We start from the raw sequence: 19,038 nt of genomic DNA, 5'->3' as shown, positions 1-19,038 counted from the left end.
TAAATTAATTTAAACATGAGGAATGGTCATTATATCTTTCAGTAAAATTTTGTGTTTTCTTAATATATATTTTCTTTTTACATATATATTTTTCAATTAACTTTTTTTCTTGATATTATAAATGGGATTTTTTCCCTGTTATATTTGCAATTTCTGGGATATGTGGTTAATACCCTTTATATGTTAAGGAAGTAACTTAAAGGAAGTTTGTTTAAAGATTTTTTCCAAACTAGAAAATCTATCAAAATGTTAAAAATAGACCTACCATATAATCCAGGAACTCCCTCCTAGTTATCTAACTGAAGAATGCAAAACCACTAATTTGAAGGGATATATACACTTGTATGTTCATAGCAGCACTGCTTACAATAGCTAAATTGCAGAACACCCTAAGTGCCCAACAACAAGAGGAGTAGATTAAGAGGATGTGGTATAAATACACAGTGAAATATTACTCAGCTATTAAAAAGATTAACTCTTACCATTTGTGACATGTATGGAATTAGAGGGGATTATGCTAAGTGAAATAAATCAGAAGAAACACAAATACCAGATGATTTCATTTATATGTGGAAGATAAAGAAACAAAACAAAGTAAGTGACAAAACTAACCCGAAACAAACCCTAAAAAGAGGACTACAGAACTGAGGCAAATAGAGGAGGGAAGGCAGCCAGCTTATAGAGGCCGCCAGCTTATTAGCTTGGATGTTCAGCACTCTTTTAATGCATTGAATTATCTCATTAACACTGTTCTATCTAAATTCTTCTTGTTACTATTCATTTGACTGTTACCTCTGTTAGGTATGCATCTGAGAAATAGTTGGATTTTTAATCTGATCTGAGAGTTTTGCGACTGACACTATATGTGGACTTATTCTGGCCATTTCCTGGTACTGTTTTTATTGGTAGATCTCGTCTTTTTTTTTTACTATGGTGGAAATCTGTTTTTCCCTTATAGAAATAGCATCCCCCTTTTGGGGATGCTGAGAATATGTTGTGGCCATATTCTCTAATTTCCCCAAATTTCCTTGGGAAAACAGTTTGGATGTACTCAACTCCTCTCCAAGCTTAGTTTTAGGCCTAATTTCATTAAGAGTTGGTTTAGGGATTGGATGCAAACCAAGTCAGTTAAAACCAAAGGAACACAAATCTTGACCTTTTGTTGAAATTTGTGGGAGAGTTCTCTTTGACTTGAGCTTGAAACTAGTAAGGTATCATCTTGCCACCATGTATGAAAAACTTGTTTCATACATTCACCATGTATGAAAGAATGAAAGAAAAGCATATCTAAGAGATGACACATAAAGTCTGAGTCCCTAAAGTCAGAACTATTCCTGGAATTTTCAGTTCTATAAACCGATAATCTTTTTTTTTCTTGTATTTTCTCTTTTTTTTTTGCTTATGTTTAGGTCACATGCCACCAAAAACTAAGAATGCTGAATAACACACTTGTCTTAATCTTTTTTCCAGTTATTCTTTTTCTAGAAATGAGTTGAAAGTTTTCCATTTTATTTTTATTTTTCTAGTGTTTGACCTTAAATCTTTGGTAGACATACGTTAGCTGTTACTAGAAAAATATAAATATCATAATCTGCATTTTCCATTGTAATGAAGATTCATAGCACATTACCCTGACCACCTTTAATCTCCTATGTTACTAGTATCTAATCAATACTTATCTAGTTCTAAAAATACATTTACTAATTTTTGTTGCTCAAGATTGTTTATTACATCCACTAAGTTTCAAGGGCCCAGAATCCATTTACCTTCTGCTGAAGAATATCAATTTATTCTTTCAGAGATTGTCTGGACAGTATAGCATTTCTGAATGTTCAAAAACCTCTCGCCTTTAAATAGGGAAGAGAATTCTAAGTTTAAAGTTATTTTCTTTGCAATGTTTAAATGATATTGCTCCATTTATTTTATGTTCACTTTGTGGGTAAATTATTTTTCTCTCTCTGCAAATTTTCAGTTCGTCTCTGTCTTTTATGTCCTGAAATGTCATTCTACTACAGGAACTGGCAAACTATAGTCTGTGGTCCAAATCTGTCTTGCCACCTGTTTTGGTATAGCCCATGAAATAAGAATGGTTTTGCCTTTTTAAATTTAAAAAACAAAAGAATGTTTTATGACATGTGAAAATTATATGAAAATATCTGTTTCTATTACTTATGTTTGATTGGAATATAGTTACATTCATTTGCTTATACCTATCTATAAGTGCTTTCATATCACAATTGCATAGCTAAGTAATTGTGATAAAATATATGTACTACCTGGCCAGGAAAAATCTGCTGATTCCTTCTCATATATATTGTTTAAACAGTCAAAATTCTGGGAATTATCTGGTTATTAATTCGACTGCATTTTATGTGGATTTCTTACCCTGTAATACCCCAAATTAAAAACTTTTCAGCTGTGTCTATTATTCAGACAAATGATTGTGTTTTTCATGAAAAGTTTTTTTTTCTTTTTGTTTATAAGTCTTGCTTCAGGAGTGCAATGCTCTCCTATCTCTCTATGTAAATATACTCATTCTGATGTCTTGCTCTGACTGCTGTTAAGTCTCCTCCAAAGGTGAAAGTTCTTCCATTTGTTGACTATCAGTATCTGTCAACTGTTTGATATTTTTATAACTGATTGATACCTACTTTTTCATATAATTAAGACTGCTGCCTGTTGTAGCTGCTCAGGAGTGGGCACTGTGGAGTGCTAGCGTTTTTAATGAAAATGTATGGGTATATGTGGGTATTTCAGAGGTTGGGCTTTCTTGGCTGCAAGATTCCCACTGTTTTTGTCCCTTTAGGAAAAAGATGGACTATACAGAGTTTAACCTACCTGAATGCTTCCAAGAGCATCTTGGTTTCAGTTAAATTTAGGTATATCCATAGGCGCTGCTTCCATTATCTGTAGCAGTTTTTTCTGCAACTTCCTTCAGAGAACCTAAGCTCTGGCTCCCTTTTCAATTTGATCCCATCTGTTTTCCTGCTTTTAGTGTTTCACGGAAAGTTTCTCTTCTGACTTAATGTGGTGCTTATTTTTATATGGTTTGAGACTGGCTTAATATTAATATTTTATAAATGGTCTATGACAATATACTACATATATTTTATCTGTTTTCAGGGACTAGCTTATTAGTCTGCATATATATGTTTCTCCTATTTTTTTTTTCTTTTTGGGGTTTTTGCTTTAAAAATCAGATATTATCAGGGCAGCTTTTTTGGTGGGTACGTTCATTTTTTTTTTTTAAATCAACCTTTGTTTTTATTCTATAATTGAAACCTTTCTTTTATAAATAAATGTATTTCATTTACATTTAATGATCTAAAAGTATGTGCCTTAGTCCTGTCATCTCTAGTTTATGTATGTGGGCTATATTTTTGTCATTGTTGTGTATGTTTTCTGACTGAGTTAGAATATTGAGAACCTGGCTTTCTTTTTTCAACTGTTTAATATTCTTTTTTTATATGAGCAATCTTCTGACTACAAAGATACAATAAATATTTAAATGATAAAAAACACCATTTTCAAAACAACATCAAAAAGTATCTTTAGTCATATCAGCTGATCAGCAAATGGGGGAGTGGAGTAAGAGTTCCTGCATAACATGTTTAAATGAACTGTTGACCGAGAAAGTTGGCTTAAGGAGGCAGAGAAATTTTGTCTTGTAGGAATTAGAACTGAGGGGGCTTCATAACCATCTGGCATCTACTCAGTGTTGTACCTATGATTAGAAATGTATATGACAGGAACTCCAGGAATCTTCCTGATTATTCATTTGAGGATGGCCACACTGTAACACTTCTGCTGAAGTTACTCTCCGGAAACAGTTCTCTGCATAAATGCTTCTTTATGTGCATAGTAATCATTCAAATCTTGGATCCCTGGCAATCCTTAGAGCCACTTGATACTTCTGCCCCAGTTTCTCAATTTCTGTCATTACATAGTTATACAGGGCTATAGCTGGCATACAGACAGTTCAACTAAGTTCAGCTTGGCTTTAATGGAAAAGCTGGTAAAATTGGTACCAACCAGGATGTGGTCAGGTGTGCCCAACTGTGTATTATATTTGAAGAATAAACAGGAAGGGTGTTGGGTGACTTTCCTTCAGTGCACTGGGATCTTTCTTTGCCTTTTAAGTTTTAAACTATCCTTTTCTGTAACCTCTGAGACCAGGCATTTGCTGCATAGTCAGAGACTACCTTGCTTTCTTTTGCTTCCCTATGTTCACATTGCACTCTACTTGATATTCTTTAACTCTCATCTTGACTTACCAGCTTTACAGGGTATCTATTGAGTCCTCACAATAAAACTTATAAATGTATTTTTTTTCCATTTTAGTTAAACTGTTATTCTAGGATGCCACACATAGCATTTCTTCCACCTCTCCACATCCCAATTTTAGTTACATTGTTTTTTCTGATCTCTATCCTTGCTACATTAAAATGGACAGAATGTTCGTTAAAATTTCTTTTCCACTGTGACAGCCCCATCTCTAGGCTCTTTATTTTAGCTAGTTGCATGATTGTGTCCTTTTTAAAGAAGAGTTCCTATATGCTATATTCCCTCCCCGTTTCACATATTTGAAAATATCCATCTGTATTTTTATGCCTGAATGTCATATTGACAGTATAAAAATTTTAGTAACAGAAGTTCTTTCTATGGAGAAGTAGTAAATACGGTTTCATGGTCTTCCAATGCTTAATTTCGTTTTTTTTTTTTTTTAACTGATTCTGAGGAAAGATTGTTCTCCCCATCCTATTCCCAACATTATTTATCCTTGAATTCTGACAAACTCACCACACAGCTCAGTGGTCAATCATTACCAGTATTTCCTTAATATGATGTGACCCTGACCTTTCAGATTCATGTTCTTATTAAAAAAAAACAAAAAAACACCAAACTTTTTTGATTTAAATATTTTTTGCTAACTCTTCCTTTTGTTTTCATTACATATCCTGAATTTGCTTTCTGATTCTTTTCTATTCCATTTTTCTTTCTATCAAGCCTTCTTCCCTGTCCCTATTTATTTTTTATGCTAGTCAAGAAATATACACCTCAACTGTTACATGGGATTGCACGTGCATATGTAGGATAAATTTACTGATGTTCCTATTAGACACATAAATTATCTCCAATTTTTCACTATTATACAGATCCACACACGAAGTGGTAAACTTACCCTAATTTCTACTAAGGGAGCTTAATGTCAAAAAAATTTAAATCAGGCTTGTGAATCCATTTTCTTATCTTCTCTGATATAGTCAACTTTAAGGTAATCAGCGAATGATGACTGATTTTTAAGCAATTCCAGGTCACATAAAAATGAGATACCTTTTGTGTCTAAGCATATTAAGGAAATCTCCAGATTAAAGAAAGTGGTTCGGTGATGGTTTATTCTGCACTCTCAACAAAGACATTAAACAATGGTAGGGGTAAAAAATAGTGTAATCTCTATGGAGCTGTATTTGATGTTACCTATTGTGCTGGATATTTTCTCTTGATCCTTCTAGATCTACTCTTAGTCTGTGCCCCAGAAGGCTAACCAAATGGACTGTGTCAGTGGATTCCTTTGCCTCTGGTTTCTGACTGGAAGCTAATGGGAGGCACCAGCATGATAGTGAAGCATATACAAGGAGAATGAAATTGGGTATTTATTCTAGCAGCTCTCTCTCAATTGGATTGCCACAGGTAGGCTACATCTAATTACTGAAATTCATAAATCCTGTCAGATGACCCTTCCTGTATAGCTATTCCCTTTGTGGTCTGGTGATAATTTCCCTTGTTCCACTATGCCTAAAGATAGAAATAGCTTTCTACCACTGCTAGTTTTGGGTACCTGTATCATTTCTCTTGGCTTCTCTAAAAATCTTCCTATGTTTGCAAGTCTGCTAGCCTAGAAAGTTATCCTGCATATACTTAAATTGATATGTGTATGTTTATCACAGCCTTATATTTATAATATACTGGAAATATAATATAGTTAATAGGATTAACTACATAGTGCTATAAAAAATTAGAACATTCAGTCATCTATGGAAAGATATCCATTTTATTTTTTCTAACCTTTACTATTTTAGTACATTTTCTTCACATATTCAAGGTTCCCCAAAATATATGTAAAGCCTTATTTAAACCTTGGTGATCATATAAGTGTTTAGTTCACTATGCTCTTCTCCCCATCTTTGTTACTGTTTCTAACTAACTGAGGTTTGATATAAAAATACTGTATACCTTTAATGAATACATATTGATGAATTTGGACATATGCATACATCTGTGATACTGCTATAACTAAGGTACTAAAACATATCTGTCATCTCCAAAACGTCCTTGTGTTTTTTTTTCTTTTTTTTTAGATTTTATTTATTTATTCATACAAGCACTGGGTACAGTCAGAAGTGCGGGAGGGTGAGAGAATTCACCAGAGCCAGAGCGGGGAACAGAACAGGCAGACTAAGTACACTGCTGAGGGGAGCAGTGGGCATGGCAGGAGAGGTCTGTGCGCCTTGTGGGACCCTTGCCAGCTGCTGGGGATAGAACCGGCGCTGCAGAGGCTGCAGGCAGCTTCGCAACCCAGTGCTCAACTGCTGCGCCACCGGGGAGGCCCTCCTTGTGTTCTTTTGTAGTTTATTTATTCATTTTTAGTTTAGTAAAAACATTTAACATAAGATCGATCAATCCTCTTACCATCTTTTAAAGTACATAACACCCCATTTTTAAACTATAGATACTATGTTGTACAGATCTCTAGAACTTATCCATCTTGTATAACAGAAACATATGGAAAAAAGGAAGGCACCAAACAATGACTATAGCATGCTAGTGTTTATGTTAGAGAAAAAAGAAGTTAAAGAATATATATGTATATTTGCTTTTATATACATGTGTGAGCATGTGTAGGGGAGGGGGAGTGAAAGAGGAAGTGTCTTTGGAAGTGTACAAAAGAGAATAATACTGATTGCTTCTGGGGAAAACTGGGTAGTAGGAAACTTTTTACCATTCTTTTGTTTTTTTGAATATTCAATCATATGAATGTACTGAATATTAAAAAAGTGTATTACATTAATGATAAGGATTAACTGAGAAACTAAGAAAGAATCAGGAAATTGCTAAAGGAATCACTAGAAGATAATGGGAAAAACCAGCAATTTATAAAGTTGCTGAAATGTTCTAAGAAGTGAAAGTTTTGGATAATTTAATTTCATGCCATGGCTCCTTTATGGAATTATACCTTGCTATGAATTTTTTGTAGGAGTTACTTCCTCCTTCACTGTTGAATGCACAAAACCAGGGATGATAAAGGTTTGTTTTAAACACAATCAAATTTGGGCTTCCCTGGTGGCTCAGGGGTTAAAGTCACAGCACTACCAAGCTTGCTAGCCACTGTGGCACAAGTTCAATTCTCAGCCAGGGAGCTAACCCACATGGCTCAGCAGGCCTCTCCTATCTTGCCCGCTGCTCCCCTCAGCAGTGTATTTCAGTCAATCCACCTGTTCTGCTCCCCACTCTGTCTCTGATGAAATCTTTCACCCCCCCCCACACCTCTGGCCTACACCCCAGTTCTTGTATTCATAAATAAATAAAAATAAATCTTTAAAAAATGAATAAACATGATCAAATTTACTATTAATTTGCTTTAGTTCTGTTAGCTTTCTCCTAGCTTGGTTTAAAAAGTCATCTTAATATTTCTGCTCTTAAAAATAGCAGGCCTCTTTTAAAAAAGTTCTGTAAGACACAGGGAAACTCACCCTTCCTGGAACTGTGCTTGGGCTGACTCCTCGGCCACAAGAGTCTCATACTCTTCAGCAGCAAACCTGTCCCAGTCGGAGGGCTCAGGCCCATCATTCTCAACATCCTTAGAGAAAAGAAGAAAGTCACAGGAAACAAAAATATTCAGACACAAAGAAGTGGAGACAGGTCATCACAAATGTACATCACTAAAAAAAAAAAAAAAACAAACCCTATGCAAAAATTTTTTATTTCAACACATTAAGAGATGCTAAACTAGCTCTCCTAAAGTGATTTTCTACACCTCAAAATAATAATTATCTAAATAAATAATATAAATAATATATATAATTGCAAAATTCTAATTGTTTAGCAGCTAGGTTCTTTAGATCTAGATTCTTTATTGTTAAATAACTTATTTTATATATTTTACATTACTTTTCATTTTTTTAATTAATATTTGCTTTCTTTTCTCAGATGTAGTCCCCATAAGTTCCACCACCAATTCCCCTGTGCACCATCACCATAGTCCCTTGTGCTCTTCCCTCTCTCGTTATGATCCCTCTCCCTCTCCTGCAGAAAGTCTCTGATTTATAGTTGTCTGTTTATTTTTGTTTTGTTGTGTTTTTTATTGTTGTTATTTTTTCCCCTGATCCTTTATTTGGTTCCCCTATATTCCTGCTGTAAGTGAAACCATCCGATATTTTCCTTTTTCCTTCTGACTTATTTTACTGAGCATAATCCCTTCCAGCTCCATCCATGTTGCTGCGAGTGGTATTAGTTTATCTTTTTTGATTGCTAAATAGTATCTCATTGTGTATATACACCACATTTTCTTGATCCAGTCATCTATTTTTGGGCATTTGGGTTGTTTCCAAGTTCTTACCTATTATAAATAGTGCTGCAATAAACATAGGGGTGCAGGTCTAGGTTCTTTAGCCTTGTAATCAGAGATCTTTCTCTAGTCCCTTCTACCCCAGTATATTTTTATTGCTTCTTTAAAGGCCAGCTCAAACTTAATGTCATCTGTCATATCTTCCGGGAAACACTCCTCCTCCCCCAAATAATTTCCCTTGCTGTACTAAATATACTTGGTGGCTGTCTATTCTTTTTCATCTCTATATGACCAGTGTCTCTTCAACACAGTGCCTGGGTTTACTGAGTACTTTCTGACTAATACTTTTCTTTGCAGATCTTAAATACTGATAATTACCATCTCTTTTAAAGAAAATGAAACTTTTAAAGTAGAAATTTTAAAGTAAAATTTATGAATCAAAAGAAACGGGGAAAAGCCATACTTCCCCCCCCACCACCCTGTTTCTACAACATGGGCAAATATTTTAGGTTATATATTCTAGGTAAAATGATATTTTTCAACATGAAAATGAGTTAGCACTGCCCTAGAATGTAAGATTTGTTATGCCTGTAAGAATCCACATACCTAATATTGACCACATGATGTGTTAATGTATTCAATCAATTGTAACCACTACCTTACCCCTTGAACATCTCTGAAACAGGCATGTACCTCAGAATTATAATAGCATTTTTTCTTGCTTAAAGGTACATAAAAAAATGGGGCATCTTAAATCAATGAAATTCATTATTGAGTTTAGGCTAGCAATATGTATCTTCGTAGGCCCCAAGATCAGTTGAGTGTATTTGTTTTTAGAAGGTGATCTTCATATTGATAGTACTATTTGTATCACACAGTTATGTCACACGTGGAAGAAAAAAGAAAAGAATGTGAAAGCTTCCTGTAGATGTACTCCTTTAGGACCCAAATGAAACAGTCCTTTTCCATTCAAGTGTAGAATGACTCTAAACAGATCGCCATGAATAGCAATCACTAATACTTGAAAAATTTTATTAACTAAAAGCTGCCTATCACGAGGCACTTCTAGTTTTCATTATGATAGGGAAAGCTATTTACTATGGCATTCTGGAAATGAATGGTACAATTAAATCAAGACCAATTATACTTTCTAAGGAAGATGTGCCTATTGATAACTTTTTTAAAAAAATTAGAAAAACAAAATTATTTTCAAAATGATTTTTGTAACTAGTTTCCAGTGAATATGTAAGTTTACGGCCATATAATTCACTCAGTGATAGGCAGATGCAGGTTAGCTAAACTTGAACGTTGGCTGTGGTGAGAGGTGCTCTATGTTTTTTCTTTTCTCTTTTCAGTATCTGATTAAATGTTCTACACGTTACTCTTTAAAAAGCAAAATTCATGAAGGCAGAGACCATTTTTATCTGTGGCACTGCCCCTGAAACCATAGTCCTCAAAGAGTTAAAACTATACTGTACCTTCTGGACTGCAAAGGGATCTCTCTGTTCATGATCTAAGTATTTCTCCAGATTAAAGAAAGTGTCATAAAAGATGTGAGCCATTCTGCATCTCTTCAGATCTCGTAGCGTTATTTTGCCTACATAAAAATGAAGACATTTGATTTGACCAAGCACGATTTTGGCAAATGAAAAAACTTTCAATTAAGTGTAAAAGTTTATTTATGTGCTTATTTTATTATAAAAATTGTATTTTTTCTTTTTTTTGAGGTAAAATTCACCATCTTAAACCCACTTTAGGATATACAATTCAGTGGCTTTTAGTATATTCACAGTGTTGTGCAACTATTACCACTGTCAAGTTTCATAACATTTTCATCACCCCAGAAGAAAATTCTATACCCATCATTAAATAGCCCGTCCCCACCTCCCCTCATCCTGCTCCCCATCATTAATCTGCTTTTCCCTTTCTATGCAAATCCTATTTCTTAGGATTTGCCATCAATTATTGGTTTTGCACTAATAGTAAAGGAGAAACTTAAACATTTGGAATGGGTAGGTAAGACTCTAGTAAATTCAGTAATTTAGGGTAATCCAGGATTATGTGCCCATATTCTTACACAGGGGAACAGAGTTAACAGCCCTTTCCTCAATCTCACCATCACTTGCTGGCTTCACTAGGTCAAGCATCTGGCATAGCAAATCATGGAATGGCAGTGGCTCAATGCCCATAGCTTCCATCCGTTCACATTGCTCCTCGTAGAAGTATTCCAGCTCGTACATGGAGAGTACACCATCCCCATCCACATCCATGCAACGGAACCAATACTCAATGCTAGGAGATGAGGACACTCGTTAGCAAGGGCCTGGTAAAGGTCCATTATTCGCTCAGATTTATTATCGCCCATATTTTTTTTAAATAAAAGTTACAAGTTGTATATTTTAGACATACAGGGTTATAGTTTTATAAAATTTGTTAGTAAAAACTGCATACCCTTCTTCCCTCAATTTTCTCTTCCTGAGATCCAACTACTTTCAACATCTGGTTATTCTGATTTTTATCTTTATATTTTCAGATAAGATGCCTATTTGGTCCTTTATATTTGTGTATTACTTTCACATTATGAAAAGATAAGGTTTTAGCTCTCTATTTACCTACCTGCCTTGTCCAATCTCCTAATATAAATAACTCAACATTTAATTTATAACAATATTTTTTCTCTCTTATCTGCTTCCTTTTTGTGTACCTAGTACTAATTCAACCCCAAAATCTCTGCTAGTTTTCTATATTTATAATTAGTCACTATTAATAGGATTTTCCTGATGAAGTGTTTCTTGTTTCCTTCTGACCTATTCTAATCTGGACTGGCTGATGTCCAGGCCTAATTCAGTTTCATCCGAGATCTTACATCTTTCTCCTTTCTTGTAGCTTACATTTTCCTTATTCTTGGTTTACTTTCTTGTTTGGTATAACATATCCTTCAGTTGCTTCCTGAAAAAGGCATATGGATTTTTTTCAGTAATAATGATCTTGAACATCTTTTCATATACTCATTGCCTATTTGTATGTCTTCCTTTTCCTATTTTAAAAATTGGGTTGTTATCTTGTTATGCTATATTTATTTGAGTTCCTTGTGTATTTTGGATACTACCTTCCATGAGATATATGGTTTGGAAATATTTTTTCTCATTATGTAGGTTTTCTCTTCATTCTGATGTATTTCTACTTTCTATTTTTGGTTTTATTGCCTGTGCTTTTCAGGTTCTATCCCAAGAGATCAAATTGCACATGGATATGTCACCAAGCTTGTTTCTTATGTTTTCTTCTAGTAGTTTTATAATTTTAGGTCTTACATAAAGTCTTTAATCCATTTTGAGTTGACTTTTGCATTTAGAGTGAAAAAAGGGTTGAATTTCATACTTTTACAGGGGATAACTGTTTTCCCAATACCCTTTAAGAGTGTCCATTCTATGTGTGTGTTCTTGGCAGCCATGCTGAAGGTCACCTGAACTTAAATAGGTGGATTTATTTCTGACCTCCCTATTCTGTTCATTAGTCCATTTGTCTGTTCATGCATAAGATGCTGTTTTTATTACTCGTCTGTAGAGTCTCTTGAAATCAGGTAGTATGTGATGTATCCATTTTTGTTCTTGGTGCTCAAGATTTTTGTAGTAATTCCTGATCTTTTGTGGTTCCTTATGAATTTTAGTTTTTTCTGTTTTTTTTTTTTTTTTTTGTGAAAAATGTCACTGGAATTTTGATAGGTATTTTTTGAATTTGTGTATATATTAACTAGGAATTTTCTCAACACATGGAGATAGGCTATCTTTCCATTTATTTGTATTATCTCCAAGTTCTCTCATCAATATTTTGAAGTTTTCACCTTAGAGATCTTTCACTTCCTTGGGTAAATTAGGTCTGAAGAATTTTATTTGATGCTACTGTAGGTGGGATTGTTTTGTTAACTTCTTTTTCAGATACTACATTGTTGGTGTATAGGAATGTAAGTAATTTTCGTATGTTGATTTTGTATTTTGCAATACCCTGAAACCCTTAGCTCTTGTGAAGGTATATTTGCTTCATGTAGTTAGTTGTTCAAGTTGATGTTTACTGAGGGGGAAAAGCAATGGAAACCTCTATTTTGCCATCTTGCTGACATCAGTCTCATGGCTAAATTTAAAAATTACATATATGACTTGCATCATATTTCACTTTCCGGTTATGTTGGATTTTTTGGACCAGCTCTCTAATTTTCATGTCTTTTCTCAATCTTTGATTGCTTAATCTTTGTTCTTTTGGGGAGATTTACTTAGTTATATTTTCTGAATATTTTGTATTTTATTTTTGTTATAGTTCTGATTTCCCAGGGTTCCTTTTTGGTTCTCTGAATGTGCCTTTTAAGAAAGTTACTATTCTGTCAATTTAATTTCTTCTGTTATCTCTCTAAGGATATTAATAACTGTCCTTTTTATTGTTACTGCCAAAGTTTTCTTCCTAAAATTCTGTTTCATCCAAGTTACTACCCCCCCTTCTATTTAGTTTCTGTGTTTTATTGAAGAGAATAAACTCAGGTATTTATTGAAGAGAATATACTCAGGTAGTGTTTCTTTGTTCTCTGCTCACATGTAAGCAATAAGTGCTAAAAAGGAGATTGAAAGTATTGTCTTATTGTTGACTCCAGTATTTATTTTAAAATGACTTTTGACTAGGTTTTTTCCTCATTGAATTAAAAGTCAAGACTTCAAGTCTGTTTTGTTGGGCTGCTCAGACACCCCAGGAAAGTTATTTTTTAGTCTTTGGCCTGGAGGTTCAGGACAGGTTGCAGGTTACTGCAGTTGTATGAGGAATGAAGAGCAGGCATCTCATTCTTCAGTATACATATACTCAGTCTGTGTAGTTGCACTAAGATCTGTGTTTACTTTTTATTCAGAAAGAGATTTTAGATTACAACAGAGTTGAACAGGTATTACTTGCAAAGTTCTGTTGTGAAATCTATTTTAAAAATGTACCAGGTTTATGTTTAATGTTACCATCAATGAAGAAAGGGCACACTAATTTAATCCAACAAATACAAGGTAGTAGAATTTGGCCACTGTGAGGTCCAGTCATACTATATCTAATTTGAGATTTACAGAAGGGGTAGAATACTGCATCATTTTGAAACATTTTGTGATTGTTAAAAAAACTTTAAGGAGATAGGTCTCATGAGCAGAAACCTTCATTAAATGTGGTAATGTGTGGTTGCTATACCATTGTGTCATTATTTTTTAGTAGGCTGTCCTATGGTCTCTCTGTATCTTGAAATTCTTATTACTTCAGATTAAAAAAAATGTGGGATAAGAACATGTGTATTGATTTTGACAAATACCTAATAGAATTCAAGTGAAAGCAACTTATTTTGCTGAGAAATATAAACTACTTTAGTCAGTTGCATTTTCAATTAAGAACTAAAGAATCTATATGATAATGATATATCATATACCTCACTTCTTTCTAATATACTAGAAGAAAGGTAGAATGCAAGAGAAAGTTAAAATGCAATCTAGGGCCTCCCCGGTGGCGCAGCGGTTGAGCGCTGGGTTGTGAAGCTGCCCGCAGCCTCTGCAGTGCCGGTTCGATCCCCGGCTGCTCCCCGGCCACTGGAGAAGGGTCCCACATGGCACGCAGACCTCTCCTGCTGCCCGCTGCTCCCCTCAGCAGTGTACTTCGGTCCTTCTGCCTGCTCTGCTCCCCGCTCTGGCTCTGGTGAATTCTCTCACCCTCCCGTGCTTCTGACTGTACCCAGTGCTTGTATACATGTATGTATAAATCAATCAAGCAATAAATAAATAAATCTTTAAAAAAAAAATGCAATCTATCTCTACATCTAGAGATAGATTTACTGCTTCCCTATTTGCCAAACTCACATGATAGAGGTCTTTAAATATTTGAAAGAGCATCATGTAGTAGATTAATCAAATATAATCCTCTGAAAATTAGCATAAAAAGGATTAACTTACAAAAATAGAAGATAATTTTAGACTGAGAGTTAGAAAAATGAACAGAACACCTCAGTATAGAGTTATTTGTCCCTGAAAGTTTAGAAGCAGGGACTGGATGACTAACCACATATAAAAACATGCTTAGGGAAATTTTCTTAGTGGAAATACTAGAGACTCTTTTAAGTTTCTTTCAATGCAGATTTTCTTTTTGACCAAAGGTAACATTTTCTCAGAGTTTAGAAGTAATGACTTTCATTGCGGAGAAATTAGAAGACAGGAAAGTACACAGAAGGAATAATTACTCAATGAGAAGCGATGTCAATTTTTTTTTATATTTTTGCCACCAATTTTCAGTTTTAAAGCATAATAATATTCATTACAAATTGTATTTGTATAATTTTTAAAAAAGATTTGTTTGTTTGTTTATTTATACAAGCACTGGGTACAGTCAGAAGCACGGGAGAGTGAGAGAATTCACCAGAGCCAGAGCAGGGAGCAGAGCAGGCAGAAGGACTGAAACACACTGCTGAGGGGAGCAGCAGGTGCTGCAGGAGAGGTCTGCGTGCCATGTGGGACCCTCCTCTGGTGGCCGGGGAGCAGCCGGGGATCGAACCGGCGCTGCAGAGGCTGCGGGCAGCTTTGCAACCCAGTGCTCAACAGCTGCACCACCGGGGAGGCCCTGTATTTGTATAATTGTAGGCATAAACAACATTACCTCTTGCCCTTGGGCTGAATAAAATTAACCTGTGTACCAGAGATTTCTCATCCCTGATATAAACTCCTATAAACTATTCAAGAAGAAAGTTGTAAGAAATTCCACTATTGGTTAGGGAGTAGCTAAATGTTTATTTATTTCCATGCTCAGTATACATATTTTAGCTCCTACAACTTTCAAAGGCACTGGACTAGTAGACTCAGACATAAAAATTAGTGTGGCTAGAGAGGATATCTAGTCAGAAGACTATGGTAGACAAGAATGTGATAAACAACCATCACCTGGACAGAAGGGTTAAAGGACACCCCAAAAGAGGATTGCGAGAATTGTCCACAAAAGCCAATTTACCTGAAGACACTTTCAGTATCTAAACACGATAGAAAAGATTCAAGATCCTAATTTTGCAGGAAGTATTCCACACAGCACTCACCATTAACTTCTTTAGGAAATTTTTTGTACCCATGTCTTTCATAAGCTGCAAACTAGATTTCTACAATGTTGTCTTTTACATTTTGTTAAGTAAGAATTTAATTTTGATGTTTAATTTTCTTCAGTACTTTAAAACACTGAGATTTAACTGTCTTCTGCTCACATTCTGCTTCAGTAAGGCACAGTGAACACTAAGAAACATGATGAATACATAATAAATACCAGAGTCAAGGAAACAAATATCAGGTTGAATTCAGGAGTTACTTTCTTCTATACTGACTTAATTTTGAATCTCTTAAGTAGTAAGGAATTTCTTAGTAACAAGAGAACTTTCTTTGGGAGATTCCACAGCCCAGTTAAGAAAACAGACATATAAACATACTTTTTGCTGTGGTAGGTCATGCATTAATGTGAAAAAGAGTCCAGGATTTGCAGTCATACATGTATTAGTTTGACTCCAAGTGAGGTCACTTACTATGTGTGTACCCTCCCAGAACTTGTTTCCTCAACTGTAAAATGGATCACTGATGCCTAAATTCACAGAGATAGAAGGGATTAAATAAGCCATTATTTATTAAACACTTGTCAGGAAAGAATAAAGCCTTAATCATATGTTAACTGTTAGGTAGGAGAAAGACAACACTTAAGGCAGAGAAGTGGTGCATACTCAAAAACACTTTGGGTATTATTTCTTTATGTAAGGACCTAGTTATGGATCTCAGGGTATGAAAAGTTGGCATGAAGGGGCCTGCTGCTGTTTATGATGAATTGAATGTTTTAAATTAGCTCTCCTTCTTTGGGAAAAAAATCTATTTAGATTTGTTTTCCATTTTTTAAATTGTCTTTTTATTGAGTAGTGTTATTTATATATAATAGATATGTCATTTAATAGATGTATCATCTACAATTATTTCCTCTGTGCTATGGAGGTTGCCTTTTACTTCCTTGATGTTGTCTTCGAGAGCACTAAAAATGTTAATTTTTATGAGTCCAATTCAATCAGTTTTTCTTTGGTTATGATTTTGATATCACAGCAAAGAAACTAAGTCTAACCAAGGTTCATGAAAATTTACTGCTTATTTACTAACAGTTTTATAGTTTCACCTCCTACCGTTAGGTCTGTGATCTATTTGAGCTAATTTTTATGTATAATGAGAGTTAAGGGTCTAAAGTCATTCTTTTGCATGTGGCTAACCAGTTCCCAGTACCATTTTTTAAAACATTATTCCTTCCCCCCACATTGAATTATCTTGATATCCTTGTAGAAAACCAATTAGCCATAAATGTGAGAGTTTATTTCTGGGTTTCTAATTCAGTTCCATTTAGCTATGTCTGTCTTTCTACCAATCTATTTTTTTTTTCTCTTTTTAATAGAGGCATGCTTTATTTATTTGTTTGCTGGTTTGTTTGTTTGTTTTGTTTATACATGCACTGGGTACAGTCAGAAGCACGGGAGGGTGAGAGAATTCACCAGAGCCAGAGCGGGGAGCAGAGCAGGCAGAAGGACCGAAGTACACTGCTGAGGGGAGCAGTGGGCGGCAGGAGAGGTCTGTGCGCCATGTGGGACCCTCCTCCGGTGGCCGGGGAGCAGCCGGGGATCGAACCGGCGCCGTAGAGGCCGCGGGCAGCTTCGCAACCCAGCGCTCAACCGCTGCACCACCGGGGAGGCCCTCTACCAATCTATTTTACTTTAGCTTTGTAAATTTTGAAATCTCTCTCAAACTGAGGGCTGTGATTTTGTTTTAACCCAAAGATTGTTTTGGTTATTCTGGTCCCTTTGCATTTTCATATGAATTCAAGATTTAGCTTTTCATTTCTGCAAAAAACAATTAACAAGCTGGGATTTTGCTAGGAATTGTTTTGACTATATATCAGTTTTGGAAGTACTGCCATCCTAACAACATTAAGTCTTCTGATGCATGAATATGGATGTCATAATCCTTTAGATTTTCATTAATTTCTTTCAACAATGGTTTGAGTTCTTACAATGTAAGTGTGTGCATGTGTGTGTATATATATGTAAATCTATTACCTTTTAGAGTCATTATCATATCCATGAACAAATCAGCTGTCAAGCAGTTTACTGTTAGGGGTTAAATATTTCCCAGTGAAAAATACAGTTCTCCATTTTTATGCCCCCCAAATTAATAACTCCACTGCATCTTAAAGATATATCACAAGTAGGCCTCAGGAATCACTTAGTATCTTGCTGTTTCTGTAACTGGACAACTTAGCTCCTATTCATCAGCATGCTGAACTTTTTCAGAAACACAGATACCATCCAAAAATTTCCTGATATCATTGTATTTAACTATAGTAGCTTGCTGAAGCAAAGCAGGTGAATGTGATATAAGTTCAATGTCATTTCCTTCAAGAATTAACTCATCTTTGTTGGCTTGAGATACTGAACAAGTAATGCCTGGTCTCATCTGAATCCTGTAAATGTATTTTTTTCCCAAGAAATTTTGGATTTCAGTAAGAGACCCATTCTCCAGAATGGTGATATTGATGGGTCTAAGTAAACATACATAGATATCATCTTGTAATGGATGTACAGTGTAACACCATGATGATGTTCTGCACATGTCTACAGATGGTGCAAATCTTAGCCAGTTCCTTTCCATTTCTCCACCATTTGTCAACCTGGAGCCTCTTCTTTTTCTGTTCAAGGAGTCTGAGTTCAACAACACTGATATTAAAGTTCCTCCACAGATTGCCTCTGGGCCCCCTTCACAATAACATTGTGTCCCTTCAAGGAAATGTCAATATTTTTTTTGAATGTCGCCAGTCTGGTTGCTCAGAACTATCCTCATTCTCATAGTAGATGCAGCAAGAGACCACAATATAGTTTTTAAATACAATTTTCTATCTTCTGCATTTTGTGATGACTACACCTAAGTCAATTTAACTGTGTCGATACAGAGGCATATTCTGGTAGGCCCTTTAAAATGTTTGATCACAAAAGATTTTCTTTCCTTTGGAGATGTGATCATCTGTATGTACCCTGCCATCCTTTGTGACCCCTTTTTCCCTTCTCCTTCCTCTAATCTCAGAGCCCTCAGGATGTTTGTTGATACGCAGTTTTTTTTTTTTTTTTTAATAGAAAGAAAAAGTTTATTAAGGAGAAAAGGAACAGAAATAAAGTGGAAATCCCCTGGTGAAACCAGGCCAGGGAGGGGCAAGGATGCCCCAGTTCTTTTCTTTTTTAAAGTGGTTGTCTGTTATCTGAATGTCTAATATTTATTTTTATTGTTTGGACTTGCTTTGCTGCATGATATTCTCAAATTTCCTACATTTGGTTTAACTGGCTGCATTTCATTCTTTCTAGTGGCTATATCACATTCCATAGCATATGAATACCATATCCTTTTGATCCATTTATCCAGATT

At 35.2% G+C, this 19,038-nt stretch overlaps 1 protein-coding gene across 2 annotated transcripts in view; it reads right to left on the bottom strand.

Moving 5' to 3' along the window:
- Positions 1-19,038, bottom strand: part of PPP2R3A (protein phosphatase 2 regulatory subunit B''alpha) — a gene marked incomplete at both ends in the record, with an annotated part of 96,307 nt that overhangs the window by 10,523 nt on the left and 66,746 nt on the right. For both annotated transcript variants that reach the window (XM_084232474.1, XM_084232475.1), the window contains 3 exons: positions 7,752-7,858; positions 10,045-10,163; positions 10,683-10,858. In XM_084232474.1, the coding sequence (XP_084088600.1) occupies positions 7,752-7,858; positions 10,045-10,163; positions 10,683-10,858 (402 nt within the window). The remainder of the gene's footprint in view (positions 1-7,751; positions 7,859-10,044; positions 10,164-10,682; positions 10,859-19,038) is intronic.

The sequence above is a fragment of the Talpa europaea genome, assembly GCF_964194135.1.
Source record: "Talpa europaea genome assembly, chromosome: 4".
NCBI classification, from domain to species: domain Eukaryota; kingdom Metazoa; phylum Chordata; class Mammalia; order Eulipotyphla; family Talpidae; genus Talpa; species Talpa europaea.
The sequence above is the reverse complement of the archived record's forward strand: the minus strand, read 5'-3'. Positions and strand labels throughout refer to the sequence as shown.